At 32.7% G+C, this 26510-nt stretch overlaps 2 protein-coding genes across 3 annotated transcripts; both read left to right on the forward strand.

The window, feature by feature from the left end:
- The first annotated feature begins 37 nt into the window (after positions 1 to 37).
- Positions 38 to 21349, forward strand: LOC126737499 (ring canal kelch homolog). Of its 2 annotated transcripts, XM_050442420.1 has the most exons (12): positions 38 to 289; positions 420 to 584; positions 5622 to 5826; positions 5888 to 6084; positions 6142 to 6238; positions 6304 to 6536; positions 6599 to 6782; positions 10485 to 10766; positions 14736 to 14850; positions 17777 to 17874; positions 18008 to 18282; positions 21202 to 21349. In XM_050442420.1, the coding sequence occupies exons 1-11, from the start codon at positions 246 to 248 to the stop codon at positions 18221 to 18223; spliced, it is 1836 nt and encodes a 611-aa protein (XP_050298377.1). In that variant the 5' UTR covers positions 38 to 245; the 3' UTR covers positions 18224 to 18282; positions 21202 to 21349. The 2 variants fall into 2 exon arrangements, with proteins under 2 accessions (XP_050298377.1, XP_050298378.1); XM_050442421.1 differs by lacking the exons at positions 38 to 289; positions 420 to 584 and adding an exon at positions 4537 to 5186.
- On the forward strand, positions 20234 to 25457 carry LOC126737994 (uncharacterized). Its single transcript, XM_050443147.1, has 4 exons — positions 20234 to 20250; positions 21202 to 21395; positions 23836 to 24075; positions 24140 to 25457. The coding sequence occupies exons 1-4, from the start codon at positions 20234 to 20236 to the stop codon at positions 24364 to 24366; spliced, it is 678 nt and encodes a 225-aa protein (XP_050299104.1). The 3' UTR covers positions 24367 to 25457.
- The last annotated feature ends 1053 nt before the right edge of the window (positions 25458 to 26510 follow it).

Consider the following 26510-nt stretch of genomic DNA (forward strand, 5'->3'; position numbering starts at 1 on the left):
CAGCAATACGAAGAGCCGACTCGACGTTGCTGTCAATGTCAGTGTCACCTGTCCATTCTGTTTTGAATTGCGGCTGCGTAAAACGTAAAAAGTCATCTGTTCCAAACACAAAAATGATCCTGTAGGAAATTTGTGTATTTTGTAATCAAAATTTTGTTTATTTTGAGAGTCCCGGTCGTTTTTCTAATTCTTTATGGCCCAAATTGAATTCTACTAATCAGTCTCGCACCTGGAAGGCCACCGAAATGGAGCCCAATAACCCAGAAGCTCCCATAGAAAGACAAGGAAGGTAAGCCCAAAGAAAAAAATTAGTGTTAACAATCTGATAATTTAATAATAATTAGGCGAGAGTTGCCTAATTAGATCGATTCAGTTGAAAACTGGTTTAATTGGCTTTATATATTAATATCAATTTGCAGCACATTAATGTTGACTAGATGTGCGAGCCAGAACTCTCTGGACGAGAGCTCTCAGAAGCATGTGCCCCAAAATTGCGATAGGCAGTCATCTTGTAGGGAGAGACGCCCATATAAAAATCCCATGCATACACAAAAAGCTTTTGAAATAATGAATACAATGAGAAAGTAAGTGTTTAAACCATAATAATATTAAATCTCTCTTTAGTAGAATCTACTATGGAGGAGTTCGGGGAGGGGAACTATAAAAGTTATATTAGACTGAAGTGTTTATTTGTCTTCCAATGCAATACGATTTTTTCAAAACATTTACTAGTAGAATGAACTCAATGAGTTCTTCTTGTCTGATAGTAAATTAAAAAACTGGTTTTAAAGAATGTTTACTAATGTAACATTGCTGAGTCAGTGTTGATGCATTCTTTGTTCAAATTTAGTAATTTTTTATAAGATGACACCAGTTAATTTTAATTTCTGTTCTCTTTAGTACTTCTTATATATATTTTTTTTTGCACTGGTTCAACTGCCTCTTTGTGATAATGTAGAAACAAACAAATAAATAAAAAATTTCACTTTTAAATTTGAAGTCAGACATTCAGTTAAGGGCACTCCGAATCTTGATAACAGTAAAGTGTCATCTATACCTCTATCTGGGTAGATACCATCCTCCCGATATGCCAAATATTTTAAGAAAAATTCCGTTGAACAGCCTCCAGAGTATTCAGATGATAAATCTAGTGATTCCAAATTAAAGAGCCATAGTCATAGTCATCCAATTGCATGCAAATTGCTTAGGGGTTATTAAATAGTTTACACTTTCTTAACACAAATCCTGACATTCTTGAGGCTCTAGAGGCAATGTTTTCAATGTGTGGTACAAAGGTAAGTTCCCTGTCAAACACTATACTCAGATGAGAAATTTCAGATTGTCTTATTAAGGAAACATTACTAATTTGGTAGTCAAATATTATAGGATTCTTATTTGTATAGTATGACATATCGAATCATTTAGATACATTTAAACTGAGTCCGTTTAAAACACACCACTCCCTAAACAAGTTAAGAGTATGCTGCAAGATGGAACAGTCTTCCAGGGTAGTAACCCTTCAGAAAATCTTTAAATCATTATGACAATTAATGATATTTAGAAAGTCATTAATAAATAAAAGAAAGAGTATTGATCCCAGGTTATAACAGACCTAAATCCCTTGATCTCTATAAATTGATTTCTGTTTGTCAGGTAGGAAACCATTAACTTTATAAGAATCTCTGAAAATCCGTACAAACACATCAATTTGTTTATCAATATTTGATGATCATTCTCGTCAAAAGCCTTGGTAAAATCTGTGTATATCACTGTTGGCATTTTGCATTAATTCCACATTTCAGGAAATATGATTTAGTGATAATGATAGTATCTGCACACAATCCTTAACGATAAAGCTAGGGATTCCATTTGAATCCCAAATGCATAATTTAAATTTTCATAATAATTTAGTTGGAATTACAATTTATGATTGTGTTTTTTTCAGATATTAAATAAATAAATAAATAATTGGTTTATTTTGCTTGTTACTCTCTTTACTACTTTTGCTTTTGTAATTAGGTCAACAAAACAGTATTTGTGATGCTGTAGATTTTGTGTTTTTACCTTTTATACAAGTGTATGGACCAGCATCTTTGGGGTAATGGATGAATTTTTCGAGTTAAAGAATTTAAAAGGTTGGAGATTCTTATTACCTTAGAATTTATGTAATAGCCTAAATAAGTCTAAATTACTTTATGGAGCAACAGTGTAGTTCCTCAATCATAATGTCCATATAGACAGGCTTAATTATGTGCAGTGCAGGTTTTTGAAATATCTGTGCTTAGAAACTGATGGAATATACCCTGCTATAGGGGGTATGACCATAAGTTACTTCTACAAATATTTAATTTTTTACCTCTGAGGCATTGTGCCTTTTCTAAGCAGTCAGCTCTTTGGCATTTAAACACCTCATCTTTTAATTGACTTAAATTTTGGATTTGCCATCCACACTAGGAAACACCTTCACTTTTATTACTCCTTTAGATACCTTACTGATACTTTAATATTTTACATAGCATTAATGATATTGACTTGTTTAATGGCACTATAGCCACATTTGAAAACAAAATTACTTCAGTGATCATGACCATATTTCTCTTTTTGTATAAACCGTCCATTTAATTTTCTTTTGCCTGTAATATTCTCTGGAGTTGTGAGCTTGGAATTTCGGTTATTTCTGTCGTCAAATATTATGGTGTTCTTATTTGTATAGTATTACATATTGAAGCATTTAGATACATTTAAACTGAGTCTGTTTAAAACACACCACTCCCTAAACAAGTTAAGACTATGCTGCAAGATGGAACAGTCTTCCAGGGTAGTAACCCTCCAGAAAATCTTTTATTTTTATAGAATGTTAAGTTTTTTTTTTTAGTTTATCTGTTTTGTATAATTACTTCTTGATGCATAAGTTGACTTATTATTAGGAATTTCCTACACTCAACAAAAAGCATAAGTAAAATCAACCAAAAAGAGCATATGAAAATGCGTCAAACTACCTTCATAGTTATATTAACCAAATTTTAATGGTTAAATTGATTTGGTTCTGCTACAATTTTTTTCGTTGATTTTAACATGGTCTTAGCGAATTAACTAAATAATAGTCGTTTAACAAAATTTTTGTTGCAGCAACAATTTAGAAGGTGTATTGACTTTATCTTTTCGTACTTTAACAATTTTTTTGTTATATTACTATATTATTTTGTTTGTATAAACAAAATATTTTTCCGATATCAATATGTTCATTTAGGCAACAAAAAAAACGAGGTATACTTATGATTATGTTCTTTCTCTACCAATTTTTTTTAATTGAATGACTATTTATTTTTGTTTGCCGTACTTTTTTTTAGTTGTTATAAAATTAGGTGGTACGATATTTTTTTTATATATTTATTTAAATTTTTTGGTTTAGCTTTATTAATAGCATTTGTATAATTTTTCATTGTTAATGCTTTACTGTGGGATTTCAAATACCTGTTTAAAGGTCAGTCTTTTCATCGGCCGTGAAAATGTATAATGTATACACTGAAACACCCTGGTTAAACTTCAATTTTGACTTTCATTCAAATTTAACAAAAAAATCAAAACGAAAGGGTTTAATCCTTTAATATGAAGAAATTGGTTCTCATAACATTTGTTTTATTTTTTTATTGAACATGCATGACCATTAACGAGTATAAAATTAATAATAATTTTTAGCGACAATTTTAGTCAGATATTAATTATTTTGGTTGGGTTTAATATAACACAAGATTTTTATCCAAAATTTATTTATCCAAAATGTCTTAAAATTAATCCATAAATAACTTAAAATTATTTGGTCAACTTTAAAAATATTTTGAAAATTATCTTTATTTAAAATATACTTAAAGGCAATTTAAAAAAATAATAAATCTAATTTTATTTTGCTTTTACACCTTTGATGATTATACCAATTTTGTTTTATATCTGTTACATTATTTTTATAACCAATTATCAATTATAAGCTTTTAATAATATTTTGGTCTTATATGTATATTCAAAACCATTTGGTAATTTATATACGTGAATAGGAGCGTAGTGAAATTCATGAAGCTGTGTTGAAAATATAAAAAAATTGTTGGTTTTATTTAATACTTTATAAGATTAAAAGTGATTGTCGATTTTACTAATTTTATGCTCAACACAAATAAGATAACCATTTTTCAAATTTTCTTTAATTTCCACAGCTATATGAACAATCTCATACAATTTTAATGACTTTGAAAGTAAAAAAAAAAATTACTTTATACAGCGTATTTTTATATTTTACTTCCCTAAGAAAAATCAACGATTCTGAGCTTACAATTGCATCGTTAAATAAATCCAAATTTTGTATTCTTTCATAATAGGGCATTTCTTTTAAAGTAGATTTAGTGATATGCTTAGATTTATACTCTAATTCTGGCTCATCACTTAAGCTGATTTTATTTAATAATCTATCGCAAAATTTAAATGTTTAATATTCATTAATTCATAGCAAGAAACTATAACAAAATATGAGTACAAAAGTGGAAAATTATTAACCTAGTTACTGAAAAATTAACAAAACACTTGTTTGTTGGGCAGCAAATGTAATGATTTTAATATAGGTATTTTTTTTTGTGTGAAGGTTAATGTGGACCCATAAGTATTGCACAAGGAATAAGTGGATATACTTTAAAAATGAAATTGGTAATAATGGAAAAATTACTTACATTTTAAGATTTCGAATAAATTTTCAAAGCCCCAACTTTGCAGAAGGCGTTTTAATGTTAAAGTTTCCTCGATTTCTGGTTCAGACTCAGCTTGATAAGTCAGCCCAGAATAGTTTAAACCAATTTCAAGAGGATTAGACAGGCTGGATAAATTGAGACCACCTTCGTCTTCGTTGTCTTTAGTTGAATTGAGTAGAGAATTTACAAACTGATTTGTTTATCTTACTGAAAAATCATCATCCATCTTTACTACACCAATTGTTTACTCACTCTTATAAAATATAAAAAATAACTCACAAAACCCTGAGTGTATAATACAAAATGAAGAAAATTATTTCCTATTCCTATTATTTGGCGCGCAATTTTATCAACGTGCAACGCGAGCCGTATTGTGGAAAAGAATGAAACGGGCCGCAAGCAAAGAATATGTATCGTGTGCTACTTATATTTCCAGAAATACCGAAAAACGTTGTAAGTATACTAGTAGTAATACTAGTTGGTTTACAGATAAAGTGGGTTCAATTTACCACGTCGGAATAGGTAAAATTAAAATTGAACATTTTTTAGTTTCAATTAACAAAAAAGTATGTATGTAACCCAACTATTGTTAAATTATGCTATTTCTTAAGTAAATTTTATTAGACAGTTGGCAATTTCTTATTGTTAAAATAACTATTCCTAATAAGTAAAATTAACTTATTAAATATTATTGCAAACAATAATTTGGTTTATCTACATAAATTAGTGTTAATTTTCTATATATTAGTAGTTTAACAAAGAATGTGGGTTAAATATATTATAAAATAATAGTTAAAAATAAATTAAACATTTTTTTGTTTGAATCAACCTATCAAATTTTTCTGAGTGTATTGGACAATATTTGGTAAATAAAAAAATAAATTCCAGACAAAAACTGCTTTGCGATGTGACACTGGTGGCAAACTCCATGGAAATACCGGCTCATAAAATGGTTTTGGCCGCCTGCTCTCCATACTTTTACGCCATGTTCTCCAGTTTCGAAGAGAGCCGTCAAGATAGAATTGTCATTCAACAAGTCGATCATTATGCCTTGGAGCTACTGGTCGAATACTCATATACTTCAGAAATTCAAGTAAAAAATCAATTTTTTTTTAGTGTCATTTGACACGCAAAAAAAACAATTTTTATGTCAGGTATCTGAAGAAAATGTCCAAGTCCTCTTACCGGCGGCCCATTTACTACAGCTTACCGATGTTAGAGATGCTTGCTGCGATTTTTTACAGGGTCAGTTACACCCCACAAACTGTCTAGGCATTAGGGCATTCGCCGACCTACACGGTTGCCTAGAACTTTTAACTAACGCGGACAATTATGTTGAAACTAATTTTCCGTAAGTGTTTTCTCTTTTTTAACAGTTTTCTGTTTAAAATAAATTAATTTTTATCAGGGAAGTAGTTGAATGCGAAGAGTTCTTGTCTCTGTCACACCAGCAAGTGGCTCGTCTCATTAGCAGCGATAGACTGACAGTACCGTCAGAGGAAAAGGTATTAATTATTTAAACAGTTTTATAGAGGATAAAACAGTTTTTACGCGCTTTATTTATTATTAGGTTTTTGAATGTGTTATTGCTTGGGTGCATCATGACGTAGACGCTCGTCAGCGCCATCTGGCCTCATTGATGGAGTATGTCAGGTTGCCCCTTATGTCTCAGGATTATTTGGTTCAAAGGGTGGAGGAAGAGCCCTTGTTGAAAGCAGATTTACAATGCAAAGATTATTACATTGAAGCTTTAAAGTTTCATCTTTTAAAAGGGGATACTAAGATAACTTTTAGGACTCCTAGGTAAGTGTTAATAATCTCTATTTTAATTCTCTTAACAGTGAAAATCTGTATTATATCTGTAGGACAAAACCGCGACAGCCCGTAGGACTCCCGAAAGTACTTTTAGTAGTCGGCGGTCAAGCTCCTAAAGCCATTAGAAGCGTGGAATGTTACGACTTTAAAGAGGAAAGGTGGTACCAGGTGGCGGAAATGCCCACACGCAGATGCAGGGCTGGACTCGCGGTCGTGGGAGGAAAAGTATACGCGGTAAGACTAAATAGGCAAAACTAGATTTATTTAATTTGAAACTCAAGTTTAAAAGTCTCTCCTTTTGTTTTTTCTCTTAACACATGTTTTGGCATAAATATGACAGTTCTTAGTCTCAAAATGGCGGTAAGCGTAAGCGTGACAAAACGTTGAAGATGGCGCCTAAGACAGTTGCTACTGCTGAGCAATTATGTTAATTTTCTTTTAACCCTTTCGTCCCTGAATTAAAATATTTTAGTTTAAGTAATAAATAGTGTAAAGTATTATTGTTAGGATGCCTAACAATGAGTTTTTATTAATATAAATTTCTGTCAATAGTCAGGGAATGGTGGAGGGGGTGGTTCATATATGTACCAACAGGTATTTATGGTGGTACACGTGTACCAAGAGGTATGATCGAAAATTTCACAAAAACAGAAAAAAATGCTATACCAACATTTATTTAAAAAAAATAAATACAAAAACGGCTTTGCAAAGTAGAAAATGAACCTAGTTAACTATTTGGTATGATATAACATAAAACAGAACTTGCACGAGCAAAGAGTTTTTGTTCTTGTTTGTTTTTTCTCTTCAGAACATCTAGTGTTGGTTGATCCCTCTACAGGCAGATGTAATGCTGGAGATCCGTATAATTTTCTTTTTCTTGAAGGAACGCCTTGTTTCGGTAATGGTAAGCTTGTATATCGTATACCTTCTGCTACTAATTCTTCTGCAAGTGTGGTAAGGAAGGAAAGAAAAGAAATGCTCTCATTTTTACATCTCAGTTGATTATGCATTATCTACGAATTTGTGCACACATATTGAGGAATGTGTAAAACACCTTTTTTTCACCACTTTGCTGATTTTCGATCATGATCATATAGCCCAATAAATTGATCAACCCCTTGCATTTTTTTTCTGTAAAAAGAAATGGCCTCCGGACATTCGATATTTTGTTGTTCACCGGTTTTGCTTTTTTTGATAATTGTTGTCAAATTGGGCTTATGACAGTTACTCATTAGCAAAACTTCCTTTGTGTCTTGCCACTTTACACAAAGTAATCCAGAAGAAGTGCATCTAAATTGAGATTCCCCTTTTTGGAGTTTGTCTCCTATAGTTGGTACATTCTTGCGATTGGACATGCAAGTTCCAAGGCTGCATAGTCTAGTGAAAGTAACAAATTCACACTTGTAAAAAAGCGATCAAAACACAACATAACATCATTTTCTTTAACTGTAGACGCAAGAGCTGTTACGACTCGCTCTCCTAAAGTTAGGGATTGATTTTTAGCCGGGAATTGAGTCATCTTTTCCAGAATATACATTGACATCATACGTATAGCCGGAATCTCCATCGCAGCGAAGCCATAGTTTTATGCCCCTCTTGGTTGGTTTGAGGGGCATATATTGTTTCAAAGAAGATCGACCCTTGAATTTGGTCATAGATTCGTCGATACTTTGATACTGGCTATCCTGGCGACATTTTGGAAATGTGTATTTGAAACAAGATAATAAATATAATATGTTTTTGAAGCATTTGGGGGTTTTTGAGGAAAAGCAATGTAAATTTTTGAGCTCAAAGTCATGGAACGATCTCTTGAAAAAGTTTTTTGAATTGTGCTATTTCCCACTGACTCCTTCTTGCTCCAATAATTTTTTAGGCTTGGAAAGCGATTGTAGCACATAATGAACATGCAGCCAAATAATTTCTGTATTTCTCCTTTGTCAGTCATTTTCTCATTCCTTTTTTTTATTGGTTTAGGATTCTCAGACGTTCATTTGTACAATTTGCAATGTGCAAATAAAGAGAATGAGGAAATACTTTATGAAAAATTTGCATAGGTGTCAACTGCTTAGTGATATCTGGAGCCAGCATACACTCTCTTTCAGGAGGAAGGATTTTAGCAGGCTTAAATTTTTGGTCAGGAATGACCCAGTCAAGAACTAGGTTTCTATCAACAATTTACCTGTGGTGGTTGCGCAGAGTTTATGTCTGAGTTTCGATGCACAGTGGTTTGCATTGTTTCCGATAAAGACGACGAAGACATATCGGACGTATCACTGCCAGCTTCTTCATCGGAATCTGGTCCATAATTATCACTGGAGCCAGCAGAAAATGGTTCCGAATCTGAGGATTCTTCAATAAGCTTTTCCAGCTCTTTTCGTGAAAGCGGACGGCGGCGATCCATATTGAAGCTGAAATCAAATAAACGTAATTACAGACCTGTTGGTATACATGTTTACCATCAGACATAGTTTTGACCTACAATAAGACATAGTTTTGACCTACCTTTGTAACAGCACTGCACTTGCAATTGAATAATAAATAAAACTTAATAAAAAATCTGCATAAGCACTTTGAGTGTCCTAAATAACTAATTTAACAACTAAATACTATTACTACTTTATTAACTACTAAATACACGTGCTAACTAAATCAACATAACCACACATTTACCACAATGCTTATTGTAGGTACACTGCGGAAGCCTGATACACCGGACCGGTACACATTTATACCAAATAAAACGTTTTATTTTTACAAACAGGAATTTTTAAATTTGCCTGGTACATATGTGTACCGTTCGGGACGAAAGGGTTAAATTTAAATTCTTCTAAAACGTTTATGGATCAAATATCGTTAAGATTAAAGGTTTAATGAGCTGGATACCTAATGTTCAATGAAACTTTGAGACAAAGCAAATACATATAAGAAAGTCATATTTTTCCAAGGATCGTTCCCAATTTTTTGGTATTTCTTACGCATTAGTAAATAGAATAAAGTAATCTTCTTTAGTTAAAAAAAATATCAAAGGTTTTGAATTGCATTGAGGTTTTCTTTGTTGTTACAAACAGTGTATGAGGCACATAAATAAATGCAAAATTGTTTGAAAAGCCTGGAGTGAATAAGTTTCTGTTTATCATATAGTTTTTAGGTTTAATAGAGGTTATGTTGAAATTAGTGGGACTTATAGAGACAAACTAATGTTTTTACCTATTTCTGTAATAATTTCAAAATAGGTAGTTATTTATTTATTTTACAAGTTTGATTGTAGTCTTTCACCTGATTCTCCTAACAAAACCCCGGATTTTGGCTGTATTTTATTAGTCATTTAAGTGCAGATGCTCAAATTTTTAATTATTGGTGCTTTTAATATGCCTAACTATGACCTTAAAAGCCGTGATGAATTAAACTTATTAAATCAGTTTTTTAGTATAGATAATTTAAAGCAGATAAATACAGTATTAAAAAGTTAGATTTGGTATTAACAAACTTAAATAATATAATTGCTTTAAGAAAAAAAAATTTTAAAAAGGGCTAATATTAAGAAACTAAACGATTACTAAATTCTTCCGGGCTTTTAGAAGAAATATACTCGGATGGCTCCTGGGTTGATTTACTATTTAAATTATTTAATGTTTTCCAAAATTCTTTTAATTTTAAGTTTAGGGTTAAGGTATGATGTTTTTTCCTGACGCACAGCTGTATTATCAAAGTTTCTTAGGTGTTCATACCCAATCCAGTTTAAATCCGAACCTCAGATAGATCCCTAAGCCGCATAGAGTCACCCAAGGCGCTGGATACTTCGTTACTCTAAGCACACAGCCACTTAAATCCTGCATTAGCGACCCCAATTTTACAAAAAAAAAACAGTCATTAAAGTTTTAATTTAAAGTCTTAAGGTGCATTTTTTCTATAATCTTAAATAGGCAATTCTTACAGGTAGGTGGATTCAACGGTTCATTACGTGTTAAAACGGTGGACGTATACGATGCCGCCCACGACTCCTGGTCCAGTTGCGAATGCATGGAAGCCCGTAGATCGACTTTGGGGGTGGCGGTGCTTAATAACAGCATCTATGCCGTAGGCGGCTTCGACGGTTCCACCGGCCTAAATACCGCCGAAGTGCTGGATTTAATCACGCAAAAATGGCGTACGATCGCCACCATGTCGACCAGGCGAAGCAGCGTCGGAGTTGGCGTGCTAAATGGTCTTCTTTATGCTGTAAGTGAATAACTCGCATACAATTTTTTTTCATTGTAATGTGTAGTATAGAGGGAAAGAAGTAGGCGCTTATTTTAAAACTATATAATTTAAACGTTGAAATTATTCGTTTGAACGATATTTTGGACTTTTTGGAGTTATATTTTTAAATTAATACCTGGCATCACTGATTGAGATTCTCTCTTAAATAGGCTGAATTTTCGGGAGCAAAAATTGACTAAGACTTAAAAAACTCTTCTATATAGATTTTGGTATTAGTTCTTATGAACAGCACCAAATCCTATAACTAGAATGCAACGTTCTTTCGATAAGTATAGTCTTGACTTGCACGGTTTTTTTTTTAGCAATTGTTGCAATTCTCACAAATTCATTAGTGACTCTTTAAATTAATTTGTAACATTGATTTATGTCTTAGTATGATCCTAGCTTAAGTTGTGTTTTAAACGGTCTTCTTTATGCTGTAAGTAAATCAATTTCAGGGGAATTACTGCTACGAAAAATATTAAAATTGGTGAAGGACCAACGAAATTTATGATTTTCAAAATTATCTCTTTAAGTTATTAAATCAGGTGAGTAAAACAAAACTTGGAAAACAATAATTTATTAATTCTTTCAAGCAAACAACAAGTTCAAATAAAGTCAGAGAGTTTAAGGGGTTGTCTAGTAAATGTAAAGTTTTTAAAAGCTTACTTGAGTACGTTTTTATTCTTACTAACAAAATATATATAATACATTATTTAAAGTTTAAACCCTGAAAGTTTGCCATAAATTGGGCAGAAAATGTTAACTGTCTATTAAAATTTAAACTGTCAAGGGTACTTTGCTGAGGTTAATCCAGGTTAGAATAAAAACCCTAATTCAACAGTATCAGCACAGATATAACTAGCTAACTTGCGTTAGCTAGTTATATCTGTGGTATCAGTTATTGTCTTTAATGGTAATATGTTTCGCCTTAACTCTTTGAGGTACAGAAAAAATGGTAAAAATTTACCCAAGCGGTACAAAAAAAAATGTATTCTTATTTATAACAAAAAAACCTAAAAACTAATTCAAGGTGCTCTAAAATAAAACATAACATTGAGAAATATCAAATTTTTTACTTTTTTCTTTAAAAAACCCATGGTACATATTTTGACGCACCATACCACTGCCTAAAGTAATTTTGTATGGTAGGACTGAAAACGAGACTTGTTCTTTCCCAAACATAGGGGAACTCAATTTGTGCGTATTTCAAATTCCTTGGAACTACAGACTGCACATCTTCGTCTACTGGTTCGTACTGGCCGATGTGTACTTTGAGTAAGTCTAATCGTTTCTGGTTGGGAAGGTTTCCTTTTTTTGATGGGAGTTGGTAATGGTTTTTCGGTACCCTGTAATGATGTTACCAATTTGTCAGCAACTAGATGTTCTATAATATTCAAACGAAATTCTTTCATGTTCATTTTAGGCCCTTCAGATAACTTGTAAAGCATGTAAGCGTTAACAACAGCAGCATCAATAAAGAAAAACATGATTCTATGCCACCATTTTTTGCTTTTTCGGTCGAGGCCGTAAACTGCCCTCACTTGGTCAAATTTATCTACTGAGTTCATATGTTTATTGTAATCAGTCAGCGCTATTGGGCTTCGCTTTCCTTTTAACCTCAGTTTTGTCATCTGGGTTGTGATAATTTGAAAGGTGAGAAGAACTGTTCTTTTATCGCGCCATTTAAATGCTTAAAAAGTCCTGTAGAACTCACGTACCAGTCACAGTCACCTCTGTGCATTGCTTTATCTTCCAGAAATTGGGGCATATTTTTTCTGGTATGTCTAATAGTACCACAGGCATATAACTTTTCTTGATACAGTTGATTCATCAGGGCTACATTTGTAAAAAAGTTATCAAAGAAAATTTTATGATACCTGTGTTTAAAATTTTGTGTCATCTGAAGCACTACTTTAGTACCCAAACTTTTTCTGCAATAGGACCGGTTTTGCCACAAAATATTTCAAAGTCCCAGCAATATCCAGTGCTGTCAGCTATCATCCACACTTTATAGCCTCTCTTTACTGGCTTTGCAGGCCTGTATTGTTTGATCGTAGATCGGCCTTTAAACATCATAGACTCGTCCACTGACAAAAATTCGTGAGGATGCAGACAGGCTTGAAAATTGGATTTCAACATTTCTAAAATTGGTATTACCTTATGTAATTTATCAAAATTATCGGAATTTCGGTTGGGCATGAAGTTGTTGTCATTAAAATGTACATTAATTAGGAGCCAACCAAAGCGATGGACAGTTTTTAGTCTACTAGTATAGGGATCATGTAAAATTGGATCTGTACTCCAGTAATCCCGATATGACGGCAGCTTTTTAATACCCACTATTAAGTTCATACCAATAAATGTACGCATTTCTACTCTATCGGTGGCTTTTAAACTTTTGCCCGAATTGTGAAAAGTTTGCTCTGCGTAGAGGTTTGTTTGAAACACCATATGTTCAGGTGGAACCGTTTTATTATTCCTACTCCACTGTATTTTGAATAATGTTTTTAATTCGCTCAGTGGAATAAGGTCTTCGGGGTCCCATTCCTCCGGTTCTTCATCAGATGATGATATTACCATATTATTCGGTTCTGCTAAATTATTTGTGATTTCTGGCTCGTCTACATCATTTCCATTACAACTATCATTATCCGAGTCGATATCTGATGAAATGCCTACAAATTCACTGTCCGAATTTTCAATATTTTCAATTTCATTATAAAGATCCTTTTCGGTCAAACCAATAAGCTTAAAAGGTAATGGTTCTGGAAATCGGTCACTTGCCATATTTTGCTCCTACCTAAGAAAAACCTTACTTTTATGGTGGGACAAAATTTAACCCATAGTTAAAAATACAGAATATAGAAGTAAGTAACTCAATAATTTCAAGTTATTTAGTATAAAACAGTTATATCATATATTTTTAACAGAAAAAAAAACAATAAAACTTAAAAAAAAACAAACATATCTTACCCTTTTTAGAACGAAACTCAATTACACTAGGAACAATCTAGCGACATCTGCACTTTATACGCTTAATCTCTAAGGCTTATATGATCATATAGTCAGACGGTTTAATAAATAAACCGACGTCCATTACTGGGAAAAAAACAATTGTAGGTGGGTTAAATTTTACTCCAACATACATGTAGAGTTGTATAATAAGTGGGTTAAATTTTGTCCCTAAGTACTTCAAAGAGTTAAGGGCATCATTAGGCCTATAATAGAAAACCTTAGAATACTTAACACAACATTCGCAATATAAACATTTAATGACTAGCAAAAAACTAACAGTTATTGAAATATAAATAAATTGGATGAATAATGATATCTATAAATAAATAAATCAAATACTGATACAAATCACAAGATTACTCACTTAAGGTACAAAACCGCAAATACCAAGTTGCCAGTGAGGGACGGCCATTTTACCGTGCTGTTTCCAGGTTTTAAGGTCTGGGTAAAATTTACTTAAAATATTGCACTTTAAAAGTAACGAGAGATTAGCAAGTCGTTACGAAATCTATGCCAAGCTGCGTTGTTTATGTAACCGACGTTAAATTATTATTTATACAATTGGCCAGATAGAAGCATAACATATGAACCGTGCAATTAACTCCTAAGAAAATCGACCATAGATTTGTGAGTATTACTAAAAATAGTATTGTATTTTACGAAATAGATTGCAGCAGTTACAACAAAACAATTATAAAACTGGGGTATGCAAGAGAAAGTTTATTGAGACATTATTTAAATACAATCATTCTTCCAAGAAGTACGATTACATGAAATCTCGAGATTTTGCAAAAGAAGGAGAACTGGGATTGATAGTACTGCAAATAGCTTTTTAAAAATGCAAATTTCTTAGTAATCGAAAGGAGGGCGTTGTGTATGTATATTTTTTGCCATTTTTAAACTGTAACAAAGGGTTATGCGATTTTACAGGTGGGCGGATACGATGGAGCTTCGAGACACTGCCTCAGCTCCGTGGAATGTTATAACCCCGAAAGTGATAGTTGGAGGGCGGTGCCTGATATGTGTGCGAGAAGGAGCGGAGCAGGTATGAAATTGATTGATTTTGTTAAGGTCCCATGTAAAAAATGTTTACTGGGTCATAATATTAGATCCATGTTCAGTTATATAGTTTTCCTGATCTTTAATACGTCCGAACCGAAAATACCGACATTTATTATAAATCCAACAAATGGCACTAAGACGAAGAGTAAATTACATGGAAATACATTCTTTTTGTATCAGAATACATTCGTTCGCAAAAATCAGTATTTTGATTAAGCATCTTTCGCAGCCTGATTGAACATCTTCAACGCGACGAGGCATACTGCTTATACAATTTTGAATCTCTTTTGATCTCTGAGTTATGTTTCCAAAAGTCATTAAGTATATTGAACTCTTGCCTGGTTGCTTCAGGGGCTTTCGTTCTATCTTCAGATCTCAAAAACTTTCAGACGTTCTCGATAGGGTTCATGTCTGGCGAATTTATTGGCCAGTCGAGAATACCTACATTGTTTTAGCAAAAAATTTAATTCTTTGGCTTTTCTTTTTGATTAAACTATTTATTGTACCTTTGACAACGTAAAGGGTCCCTGGCGTGAGACTCTGTAAATATTCTCTATTTAGAGAAGGAAGCGAAGAGACAAAGATCGCTTAATACCTTGGCACTCTATAAACATTTCCTTATAAACTTCGTTGTTGCTCGAGCATAGAGAATTCGATAATTATCTATTCTAAAAACATCAGACAATTGAGCATAGTCCAGCTGTGAATACAAGAAGAAGAAAATTACATTGAAAATATTGACATTTTAACTTTTTTTTATTGTGCTTATGTCAAAAGTTTGTTGTGATGTGAAATTTAGAACTTAGTTTTTGGCTTTGTTTTACTTTTTTACATTAATTTTTATTGGTTCTAGCGCCTAAAACGCTTAGTTCAAGCACTTAAAACTTTAAAATGCTTCCTGTGCAAAGATATTTAATTAACGAGTTAGAAAATCGGCAGCGAATGCAAGAAAATCGTTGATCATTTCTGGATGTTGAAGTAAAAAATCTACCAGCACAGCCCATTGCGCTGGATTGGTTTTAGGTGCTCTACTTTGATTCTCCATATCTGTAACAACAATAATGAGTTGATTATTTATTAAAAATGGCATTAAAAACTAGTCTGGAACAATTTAAGTTTATTCCAAACATAGTTTCTTCTAAAGAAGCTAAGATATTCAAAGGCATATAATAGGTATTATAGGAAGTTAACAGAAATAATATTATGATGTATACCCACTTTTTATCTATAATGATTTGCAATTGGAAGGTGTAATTTTACATAGGATATTATTTACTTAAGGGAATGGATGAGTACTTACCTAGTAAAATAATTTGATTTCTCCTTTTCCTTTTACCCTAAATCACAGAATAGAAATATAAATAAAAAACGAAAAACTGAAAATAAATCATAACATAACACTTTAAAAAATCAGGTAGTGACTCCCGTCCATCGCACGTTAAATTTTTTCTCTCTCCTAATAAAATTTCCCCGTTCACGAAGTACGAACGGGGAGTCGGTGCCAAATCCAAATAATTAAGTCAATAGTTTATTCTTTCCCACAATACACGCTAAAAAAGGAAGAAAATAATATCTTTACAATAGAAAGGTCCTTTTCGTTGTCGCTTAAGAAAGCGAGGTCGTCTATATTCGTTCTGTATTGAAAAAGCCCAACGGCGTTATAGAGTACGAAATACCGTAGAGATAGAGAATAAAGAGTTTATCTATCGCTATTTGCGTTACAGAGTCCTACTCTGATTCCTTATAACTGATTATACTGGCCATACGTTATCCAAGAATTATGTTAAATGATTGGCACAATGCACTCTGGCTTATATTTTTTATTTATCGATGTACAAACTGTAATTTGTCCACTAATATTTGGAAAATCGGTTTGTCCGAAAAATACACCTGTGAGATGTCATAGAGGTTATTAAAAATAAAATACGAGAAGTATATCGTGTATATAATTTTCATACACTAATAGCAAAAAGCTGACGGCTAATAAATAACCATCATCGGTGCTACCTAAAAGGTATAAACAATATAATTTAAGAAATTCACTAGAACAATCAAACCTACGCATTAAAGTTTAACAAAAAAACCCTTTCCCTAAAGGGGTCAAAACGTTAAACACTTGGACAACAGTTATTAGACCGACGTACGTGTAAAAGGAGTCGTCTATCTTCATCGATAATCTGATGAATGGTATTCATTTTTTGGAATTGTCATTTTTATCAATCTGTAGGAAAATAAAGGTAAATAAATTTAGTATTGATTAGGTAAATTAGATTTAGCTGATTTTATCAGATTTGTGTAAATTTCATGAAGAAAATGAAGTCTATTTGCTCTACTATGTAGAGGAACAAAATTACTTCGTAATGAGCTTGTGTATTTAAACATTTGTCATTAAGAAGACATCTGCGTCCAAGAAATCCATAAAATGTTTACTTTTAATATTGCCTAGAATTTTTAAATATTTGTCGGGACATATTTATTTTTTGAGAATTTTATATGGTGTCCAAATGGGGACTTTTCAAAGAATTTAGACTGAAAATATCTACAAAGACAACTTAAATACAGTTATATGGAACATTAACAGTAAATTCCTTATGTTTTTATACCCATTAATATAGCTAAGATTTAATTAGACTGTACTGTTCTTTGCGATGTGATCTTAGATTTTCACCAAGGTCTACTTTTCGCAGTTTGTAGCATTGTATACATATTTTGTGCTGTCAGCTTCACAAAAAAAGGAAGAACTGTTAATAGAATATTATATGGTTTAAAATATAAATGTAGTTTAAATTCCAAGCCTTTATGGCCCGTTTACAAATGCATTAACAAGAATATTTTCTTTTTGTGTGGATTTTTAGATAAAACTATTTGTTTAATTCTTTTAGGGTTTATTTATTAAACGATTTTTTTAGGTGTTGGTGTCCTGGATGGTGTCCTCTATGCGGTCGGCGGACATGATGGTCCACTAGTGCGCAAATCTGTCGAATCTTACGATCCCACAAAAGACCAAGTAAGAAAAAACAATTTTTTATAAATCTCAATAATACAAAACAAACAGTACAGTAACTAATTAGTTACTACTGTTTATTAATCGTCAGTAATTAGTCTCGAATGGTTGATAACGAACTATAAAAATGTTTTAGTGGACTCCGATAAGTGACATGGCCTTTTGTCGACGAAACGCCGGCGTGGTGGCCCTAAATGGTTTATTATACGTCGTGGGCGGTGACGACGGTTCCAGCAACCTGGCATCGGTGGAAGTCTATAATCCGAAAAGCGACTCGTGGACCCTGTTGCCGAGTTGCATGGGTATCGGCCGTAGCTACGCGGGCGTAGCGATCATCGATAAGCCCATTTGAAAATCGGAGTCTGTTGGCGGCGGGTCTATAGGATTTCCATCTAACGGTTCGATTGGCAGGTATTGGTGGTTAACTATTATTTTACATTTAAAAATTCAAAAAAATAGCTTTATTATTACAAACAGAGTTGTCAACAAAGCTTTGATATGAGCTAAAATAACCCTAGTAAAAAATAAAAATATCGCAAGAGTACAGAACGTCATTCTTTAGTATAGATATGGCAAGTTGGCATAATATACAGGGTGTTACAAAATTCGGTGCACATATTTTATGGGCGTATTATTGAAGTCAAAATAACACTTTTTTTCCTATAAACATGTGTCCTAAAATGCTCTTCCTCAGAGCTACAGCCCACGAAAATTGATTATTTGAAACCGTGTCTATAGTTACGCGTTAAATCTCCTGAAAATTTGTAAGTCTCCGGTTTTTGGGAGCTCTTTTCACTTTCCGTCCCAAAAATGATGTAAATCCAACTTTAAAGGAGAATTCGTGAGGGTTTACCCGTCTGTTGGCCCCTATCTTATGTTTTCGATAAGAAAATTAATTAAAAGTCTAGCAACACCATCTAGTTAGCCACGAAAAAATCTAAAATTTTGGTTTCTTGCATTTTTTCGATACAATTATTAACCGTTTTTGAGAAAATCGTTGATAAACGAGGGCGGAGCATTATTAAAATATCCGATTAAGCTAGCAAATCAGAAAAAAACGAAGTGAACCGTGACTGCTTCAATTTTTGTCAAATCGAAACGATAATTTTGGATTTTTTCATTACTAATTAGCTGGTATTTAGATTTTAGAAATTAAATTAAAACGGGATTTTTAAAATTCTTATCAGAAATCCAAGGTATGGTCCACCAAGAAAATGTCAAAAACACTGAAAAAAACTAAAAAAAAAAAGACTTGCAAATTTTCAAAAGATTCTAGGTATACCTATAGTCGATTCATAGAATTGAATAATCGATTTTCTTTAAGGTATTTGCGCGGGCTGTAGCTCTGAGGGGAAGCATTTTAGGATACATGTTTATAAAAAAGTTTCCTCGCCAAAGACTCCAACAATACGCTCTTAAAATATTTGCACTGAATTTTGTAACACCATGTATATTGAAAATTCAACAAAGAATAAAACTTATCAATAATAAGGCACACTAATTATATAAAACAGAAGGAGATTTTTAATTCCAGCTGGTTACATTAAAATATTCGTCCAGGGTATAGCAAGCTTTTGAGACCAACATTTTCCTTAAGGCTTTCTTAAACCTAACAGGGTAGTCTGGTGACTTTTTTATTTGTATACTACCAAAAGAATTGGCTCTTATACACTCAGATGCAAAAAAAACACGCAATGGAGAAAATTTTCGTCATAAGTTTAAAGTAGTGTATTTTCTTTATTTTTTGCCCTATTCTGATGATTTTTTTCGCAGACTGGATATAATTTAATGAATTTCAATTGGTACACTCAGTTTTTTAATAAAATCTTGTATTTTATTTGTTATACGAGGTTAATCAAAGAGTGGTTTCTTTACCCTTACTTTGAAACACCCTGTGGAACAATTTCGTTAGCGAATTTTCAAAAGCCTTGTTTTTCGTTACATTACTGTTATCGCACCAAAGCCATATTACAAAATAACACCAAAAGATAATGATAATTGAAAAAGTAGTGAATTGTGGATGGAAAATTAATTTCGTTTTTAAAAATGAAGCAACGCACATTTTGACACAAATTAAAAACCAAAATGCTCAGGAGACATGGTCGTAACAGAAAAACAAGGGTTTTTGTAAAAACACGCTAACGAAATTATTCCACCGGATGTTTCAGAGTTAGAGTAAAGAAACCACCCTCCGAATAATCCTGTGAAATAAATTAAATACAACTATTAATTAAATACAACAATAGTATGCTAAAAAAATCATCAAAATAGAGCTAAAAAAATTGCATATAATACAATGAGTTAAACTTATATTGAGCACGTAAGCCTCAAAAACATATGTCATAGATCAAGTGAGAATTACATGTTAAGCACGTTTAGGTATGTCAAGAATCTAAACTATCAGAAATTGCTCTAAGAGCATAGCAACTAGAAATAAATATATAGAAATGTCGTAGTTTAAGAAGCCAAATCAATGAATCAAATATGCTTTATTGTCAAAAAATTTAAGAAATTTTGTAGACAAAGATATACATAAAAAGCAAGACACACAAATATAGAAACCAAAATACAAGTAATAAATAAATATATACAAAACTGGGTACAAAAGACATAAATGTACCTGGTCAAATTTCTTATACTAAATGTGGAACGTACGAAAATAGAAAAGTAAATAAAAATAGTAACAAAAACAGTCAAAAACATTAATACAATGTTTAAAAAGTCCTAAAAAATTTTATAGAAATTTAGCAATACAAAATATTGCTATTCTACATCGTAAAAAATTTAATAATTAGCCAGTGCGTGCATGATACTCAAAAATTAATATTAAAAAAAAATCATCTACTGCATATAAAGCTCTCTCCAGTAAATATGATTTCAAAGCATTGCGAAATTGAAGAAAAGATGTCAATGATTTAATTTCCAAAGACAGATGATTGTGCATTTTTTTAGCTCCCTAAAGGTCGCAAAGAGGGTCAACAGACTTACATTAGCTGCATTTCGAATTTACAGGGTGGTCTTGTTATTCTTTCATAAACTGAAAGTCCTGGTACCACTGGATGCTATGTGTACAAAAATACCCGCTTTTAGGATCGGATTTAAGTAATAAAAAAAAACCCGTTTTTAAAGTGAAAAGGGCTTTTCCAGATTGTACTTGAACTTTTTCTTAATCACATCATATCATTTATTAATCTCACTATTTCACTCTATTTGTAACTTCACCAAGAATACTTATACTCCATATAAGATCTCGTACTTTAAGTGTATATATAATTTTCCTACCGATATATACGGTACTTTATTAGTTAAAGCCCCCTTTTGTTTGTGTAGATACGCGAACTGTGACGAGAACAGTAGCGTAGAGGGTGCGGTGGGGTACGACGTGCGCGCCACGTCGATATCATCGTCCACCGGTGCCGTCCAGGAGAACATTTACGAACCGATTTGTCCCGAACCCGACGCCAACAGCCGACAAGAGGAGAACATTTACGAGACTATTGAGGAAGTACGACAACAGCAAGAAAGTACGTAGTTTAATGTTCGTAAATAATGTTAAGTTTTATAGCCATTTTAACACATTGACGGACAGTATGAACAAGAAGCTTCGGCAATTGTTTTTGTAATTTTCAAAATATTAGCAGTATAGATTTGCTCTTTCTGCTTAATTAAACTTAATTTTCATTAGTTTTTAGCACCTTTAATTAGGTTGCGACTATAACCGTCATGGCACCAGCGGACTCTAATTTCCAAATATGACAATGGCAAATATTTGAGTTTCATTCAATGTTAAAAACTTCACATTCATATCAGTCTCGGTTTCTCTCACATATAAACAAGGGCAAAGTTTGTAACATTTTGTTAATTTTGCCATTCTCAAGATTTCTTCATTTTCAATAATACATTTTATTCAGAATCAAAAGGATATTCTTACACGGCATATTATTCGCTAGCGGAATTTTACTCAGATATATTTTAATTATCCTAAATTATATGTTACCTTATCCTATAATGCTCTTACATCCCTTGAAGACTTATTATGTGTGTATTGGTATCATTACTTTTATTACAGTGAAAGTCGGATATAACGACGGCGAAGGGACTACTGAACATGGGTCGTTATAAACGGCCGTCGTTATTAAAGGACCTACATACACTACTTCTTTTTTTTTCAAATAAGACTATGTACATACATAATTAGGTATGTTATAAATATTTTCAAATTCAAATATGCTTTATTGTTTGAACAAAAAATTGTTATAAACAAAGTTTCACCTAATCCTAAAGAGACAGAGTTACACGGTTTAGATTATATTTAAAAATACAAGTTACAATGACGAAACAAAGTTAAACAGTTAAAATTTACATTTTTTTTTTTAAGTAATAAAATCAACTATATCTAACTTTTCTTAACTAAACACAGTTCAACATCTAGGGATAAAAAAAAGAAAACATTTAAAACAAACAGGTTAGGAAAAGAGCTAGGTGTCCCTTAATTTATTAAAATCTGATTGTCGTTGAAATATTCAGCCACAGAGTAATAAGCTCGACCACACAGAAATCTCTCAAGAGAAACTTAAATTTGATGATAGATTTTGCCTCTCTAATGTCTCCTGGTAGGTGGTTAAAGATTTTTATACCTTCATAAAAAATTGATCTCTTTACCAAGGCAGATATATATTTTTTAATTTTACAAAATCCTGAAAATACATAAATACATACAAAGCAAAAAACCAAAAATGAAAATCCAATATAAAAAAAACTAAATTTACACTGATACAGGTAACGTAAGGTAAACCTACATAGTACATAAAATACATTTGTATGTATGCACATATAAAAAAAATTATGTAGTTACTTTAGTAAAAAATCAATTTGCAACGCGAGTTGAAGTAAATTGATTTAATTTTTTTTCTTAAGAAAACTGGTTGTGCCTAAAGGTTCTCCGTCACTCGCATTATTATATAGTACAAAACTGTGTAGGGTCTTCGCTGCTCGTAAGACCTCTTCAATAGATGGTGGATTAAATTCTTCTTCGTCCATCTTAATAAACAAGTCTGAAGTCATCCAGGCTTTTTTGTTAGACATGTAGGAAACAGGTAATGTCTTAACATTTTTACAACGAGGGTTTTTTGATTTTTCAATAACAAGCAACTTACGTTTTTCTGACCCAGACATATTGGCAGCAACAAAAAGAGTAATTCTTACTTTGGACTTTTTCCCTCCCTTGCACTTTTCGCCTTTAAATTTCAATGTCATCTCTAGAAGCATTTTGTAGAACAGACCTGTGTTATCCGCGTTAAAAATCTAGTCACTTGTATACCCTTTTCCTATTTCAGGCCATACAGTTTTTAACCAGTTTTCTGTCACTCCTGGAGGTACACTAGCAGATTCACCCCTTATTTTTCCATAAACAATATTATGCATTTTTCAAAAACGTTTTATCCAACTTTCTGTGCAGGTGTATTCCGGTCCTTTATTCAGTACCCTGCCGAAATGTTCCACTTTTGCCTGTAGTATAGGACCACTAATTGGCGATCCTCTATTTCTTTAAACCAGTTGAATAATGCTTTATCTATATCTGAATGACTGGATAACCTAAGTTTCTTCTTTGGTAGCAAATTCTCATTAAGTGGATTTTTTATTGCATCCCGGCTCTTCCAAATTGTAGAAACACTTAAATGCGATAAGCCTACATCGCTATTCGCAACTTTTACTGTATATGTACCTATTTGATTTTTTATAAGCTTTGTTAATAACAATTACTTTTGCTTAAACAAATAAAACACATTTTGACTTTTGCTTATTGAAGGGTGACCCTCCCAGTTCTGTTGGTTTGTGATTTTTACAAAAAAGTGTCTCTTGAAGCAATACTAATTAATCTAGTAAATCTAATGTTGCCCAGACGGGGCGCGAAACACACGTAATCTTTGACATATAACATTCAATTGCGACTTTTTTTTACAGATTTACGCTTACAACAGCCATCAACTTCAACCGCGCCCGACCTAATCGATCCAATTTACGATCCGAACTTGCCCAGTTGCAGCTCGAGCACTTACGGTCGAATCGGCAACGCGTACGGTCGCATTGACATAATCGGCCACGGGATCGGACGTATCGAGCGCCACCTATCCTCGTCTTGCGGCAGTATCAACAGCAACCACTACGCCATCGAGAGCCTTTACGGCACCTCGGATCATACCGGTGAGTTTAATGATTCGATTGCGGTTTTTATTGCGTACACATCGTTTTGCAGATTTGTCTTTAGGGCGAATCAGTAAAGTTTCGGTACAGTGGTTGCTGGCCAACAAGTGGCTCCCTTTATGGATCGCCAATACGGAATCGGGCAAGGATTATCGGATAATCGATTTTCTCATAGCCCAGGGATTGGAACAGATGGAGGAAATCGAGAGGGAGAACGAACATCAGGCCCGTGCGGCTAGAGAGGAGAAATCTCCTTCCGGTGGGACTCTTCCCGATCAAACTCCTCCTTAATTAACAAAAATAAAAAGTGTTTAAGTTTTTTTATCTATTGCTAGCAATAAGAACTAATAAGAATTGATTATAGTTGAGGCCCGCCTTTCCAAAACGTGCTAGAAGAAACAAAAAACTATTTTCTATAGAGCTGTCCCTTTTTAACGCACTTTTATCTATTGTATCTATGTATGTATATAACGGAATCTTTGAGCCTAATTTTTACTGGTTTCTATCTTTGGCCTACTGTAAATTTCCAAAGGGAAGGAAGAAATAGGGTCGATAATTTTAGCTTTTTATTTCTTTATGCTTCGAACAGTTTTCGAAAATTCTCTTCTTTCTTGCTTGTTCATATTTCTTGATAGGACTTTTCTCCTAAGATTTGTACACGTAATCTCGAGAATATTTTTATAAATCGAACCTCAAAACCCCTTGGTAACATAAGAAATTGGTGGAAAGTATGTTGCCGTCGTAATCACCATGACGGCGACGTTTTATTAGCTGTGAACAAACGAATCTTTGAAGATAAGCTTGCTGCTTTTCGTAATTACCCAATTCATTAAACTTTTGAAATATACTTCTCCTGGATTCAAATTTTAAACAGGAACAAGTCAGTCGATACTCTTACTTCATTTGTAACAAATTATTTACAATATTACATCTAATAATTAAAGACATCTTACCTTAGATGGTAAACTGCTTGCGCTAAAAATGTATTCCTTTTCACTATTTCTTTTTTATCTTGTTTCTGTTTTTGATCCTCTTTTGAGGACCCACTTGTTTGGCAACATTTTTGAAAGGCAGGCCTCAAATAGTAAAGCAAAAGCTTAAATAAGCGTGTGTTACTCGAAATATTCTCTACTGTACGAAGTGTTATGATGGTTGTATTTTTATATTATACAAAAATTATACGTGTAGCACTAAATGTTAAGTAACTACCTACTCATTGTGATTGCAATATTATCGTCTGTTTCTGCTTTCTTCACGTAATATAAGAGTATTATTTTTATAGGTTAATGTACACACACACAGAATCGAAAGTAGGAAAATTGTGACGGTTAACTTATAATAGTTTAGTTTTCTTTCTACCCCGAATATATACAGTAAATTAATTTATGTGATTTATTTTTTGCTTCGTCGTACTTCTTGATCTGTATAGTTTAGATCTGTTACATTTAGGCCTTAATTTGTAGGGAGTATTTGCCAAATAAAAATCTCTATTACGTTATAACGTGGTTTTAATTCACCCTTAAATTTTTTTTGAGACGTTTGGGGTCATTTTTCACTTCATTTTACGTTTAAAGAAGGTTTGCCAATTTAATTCAGTTTATTTATTGTTTCTATAAGAATTACAAATAATTCTTGTGAATAACGTAAAACTACTAATAAGGGACCGTCCTTAAATTACGTAAGATGTTTTTTAACCATTTTAGATCTTTCGTCCACCCTGTGTAATGTCTTAAAAGATCTGGTCGAATTTTCCCCATGTTCCTAACAAATCTCAGATGAGAATGTTTGTTTTCTCTTTGTTCTTTATTTAGTGCGATTGAGACAATAAGTTTTTATAATAAATACAGAAGAATGATCAATACATTTCCTGATAAAATATTTTCTGACTCAATTCAGATAGATGTTTTGTTGATTTTTATAATATTATCCCGGTCTGCCAATCGGGTTTTAGAAAGAACTTTAGCACTACCACGAGTCTAGTACACCTTCTTAATAACTGTAGGATAAATGAGGAAAAAAAGGAAATAACATGTCTTGGATTATTGGATTTTAGTCTTAGCTTACGATACTTTAAACCACGAAATGTTATTAGCAAAGCTTTATTATTTTGGTTTTTCGAATAATGCGATTGATTTCTTTAAGTCATATCTTAATAATAGAGCGAATTGCGTAGTAATAAACAAGGCTTCTACAACTGAAAAATCAAGTTATTATCCTGTATCCACAGGTGTTCCCCAGGGTTCTATTTTGGGGCCGTTTTATTATTGTATGTTGCAGATATGAAATCCTGTATAAAGTACCCAATGTTGCAACAATATGCTGACGATTCCCAGCTGAATACTTCATTTTCACGTGAAACTCTACCCACAATAGAAGAACAATTTAATAAGGATTTAGAAATTATAGATAACTTTTCCTGCGACCATAATTTGAAA

The sequence above is a fragment of the Anthonomus grandis genome, chromosome 6 (genome assembly GCF_022605725.1).
Source record: "Anthonomus grandis grandis chromosome 6, icAntGran1.3, whole genome shotgun sequence".
Taxonomy (NCBI): Eukaryota; Metazoa; Arthropoda; class Insecta; order Coleoptera; family Curculionidae; genus Anthonomus; species Anthonomus grandis.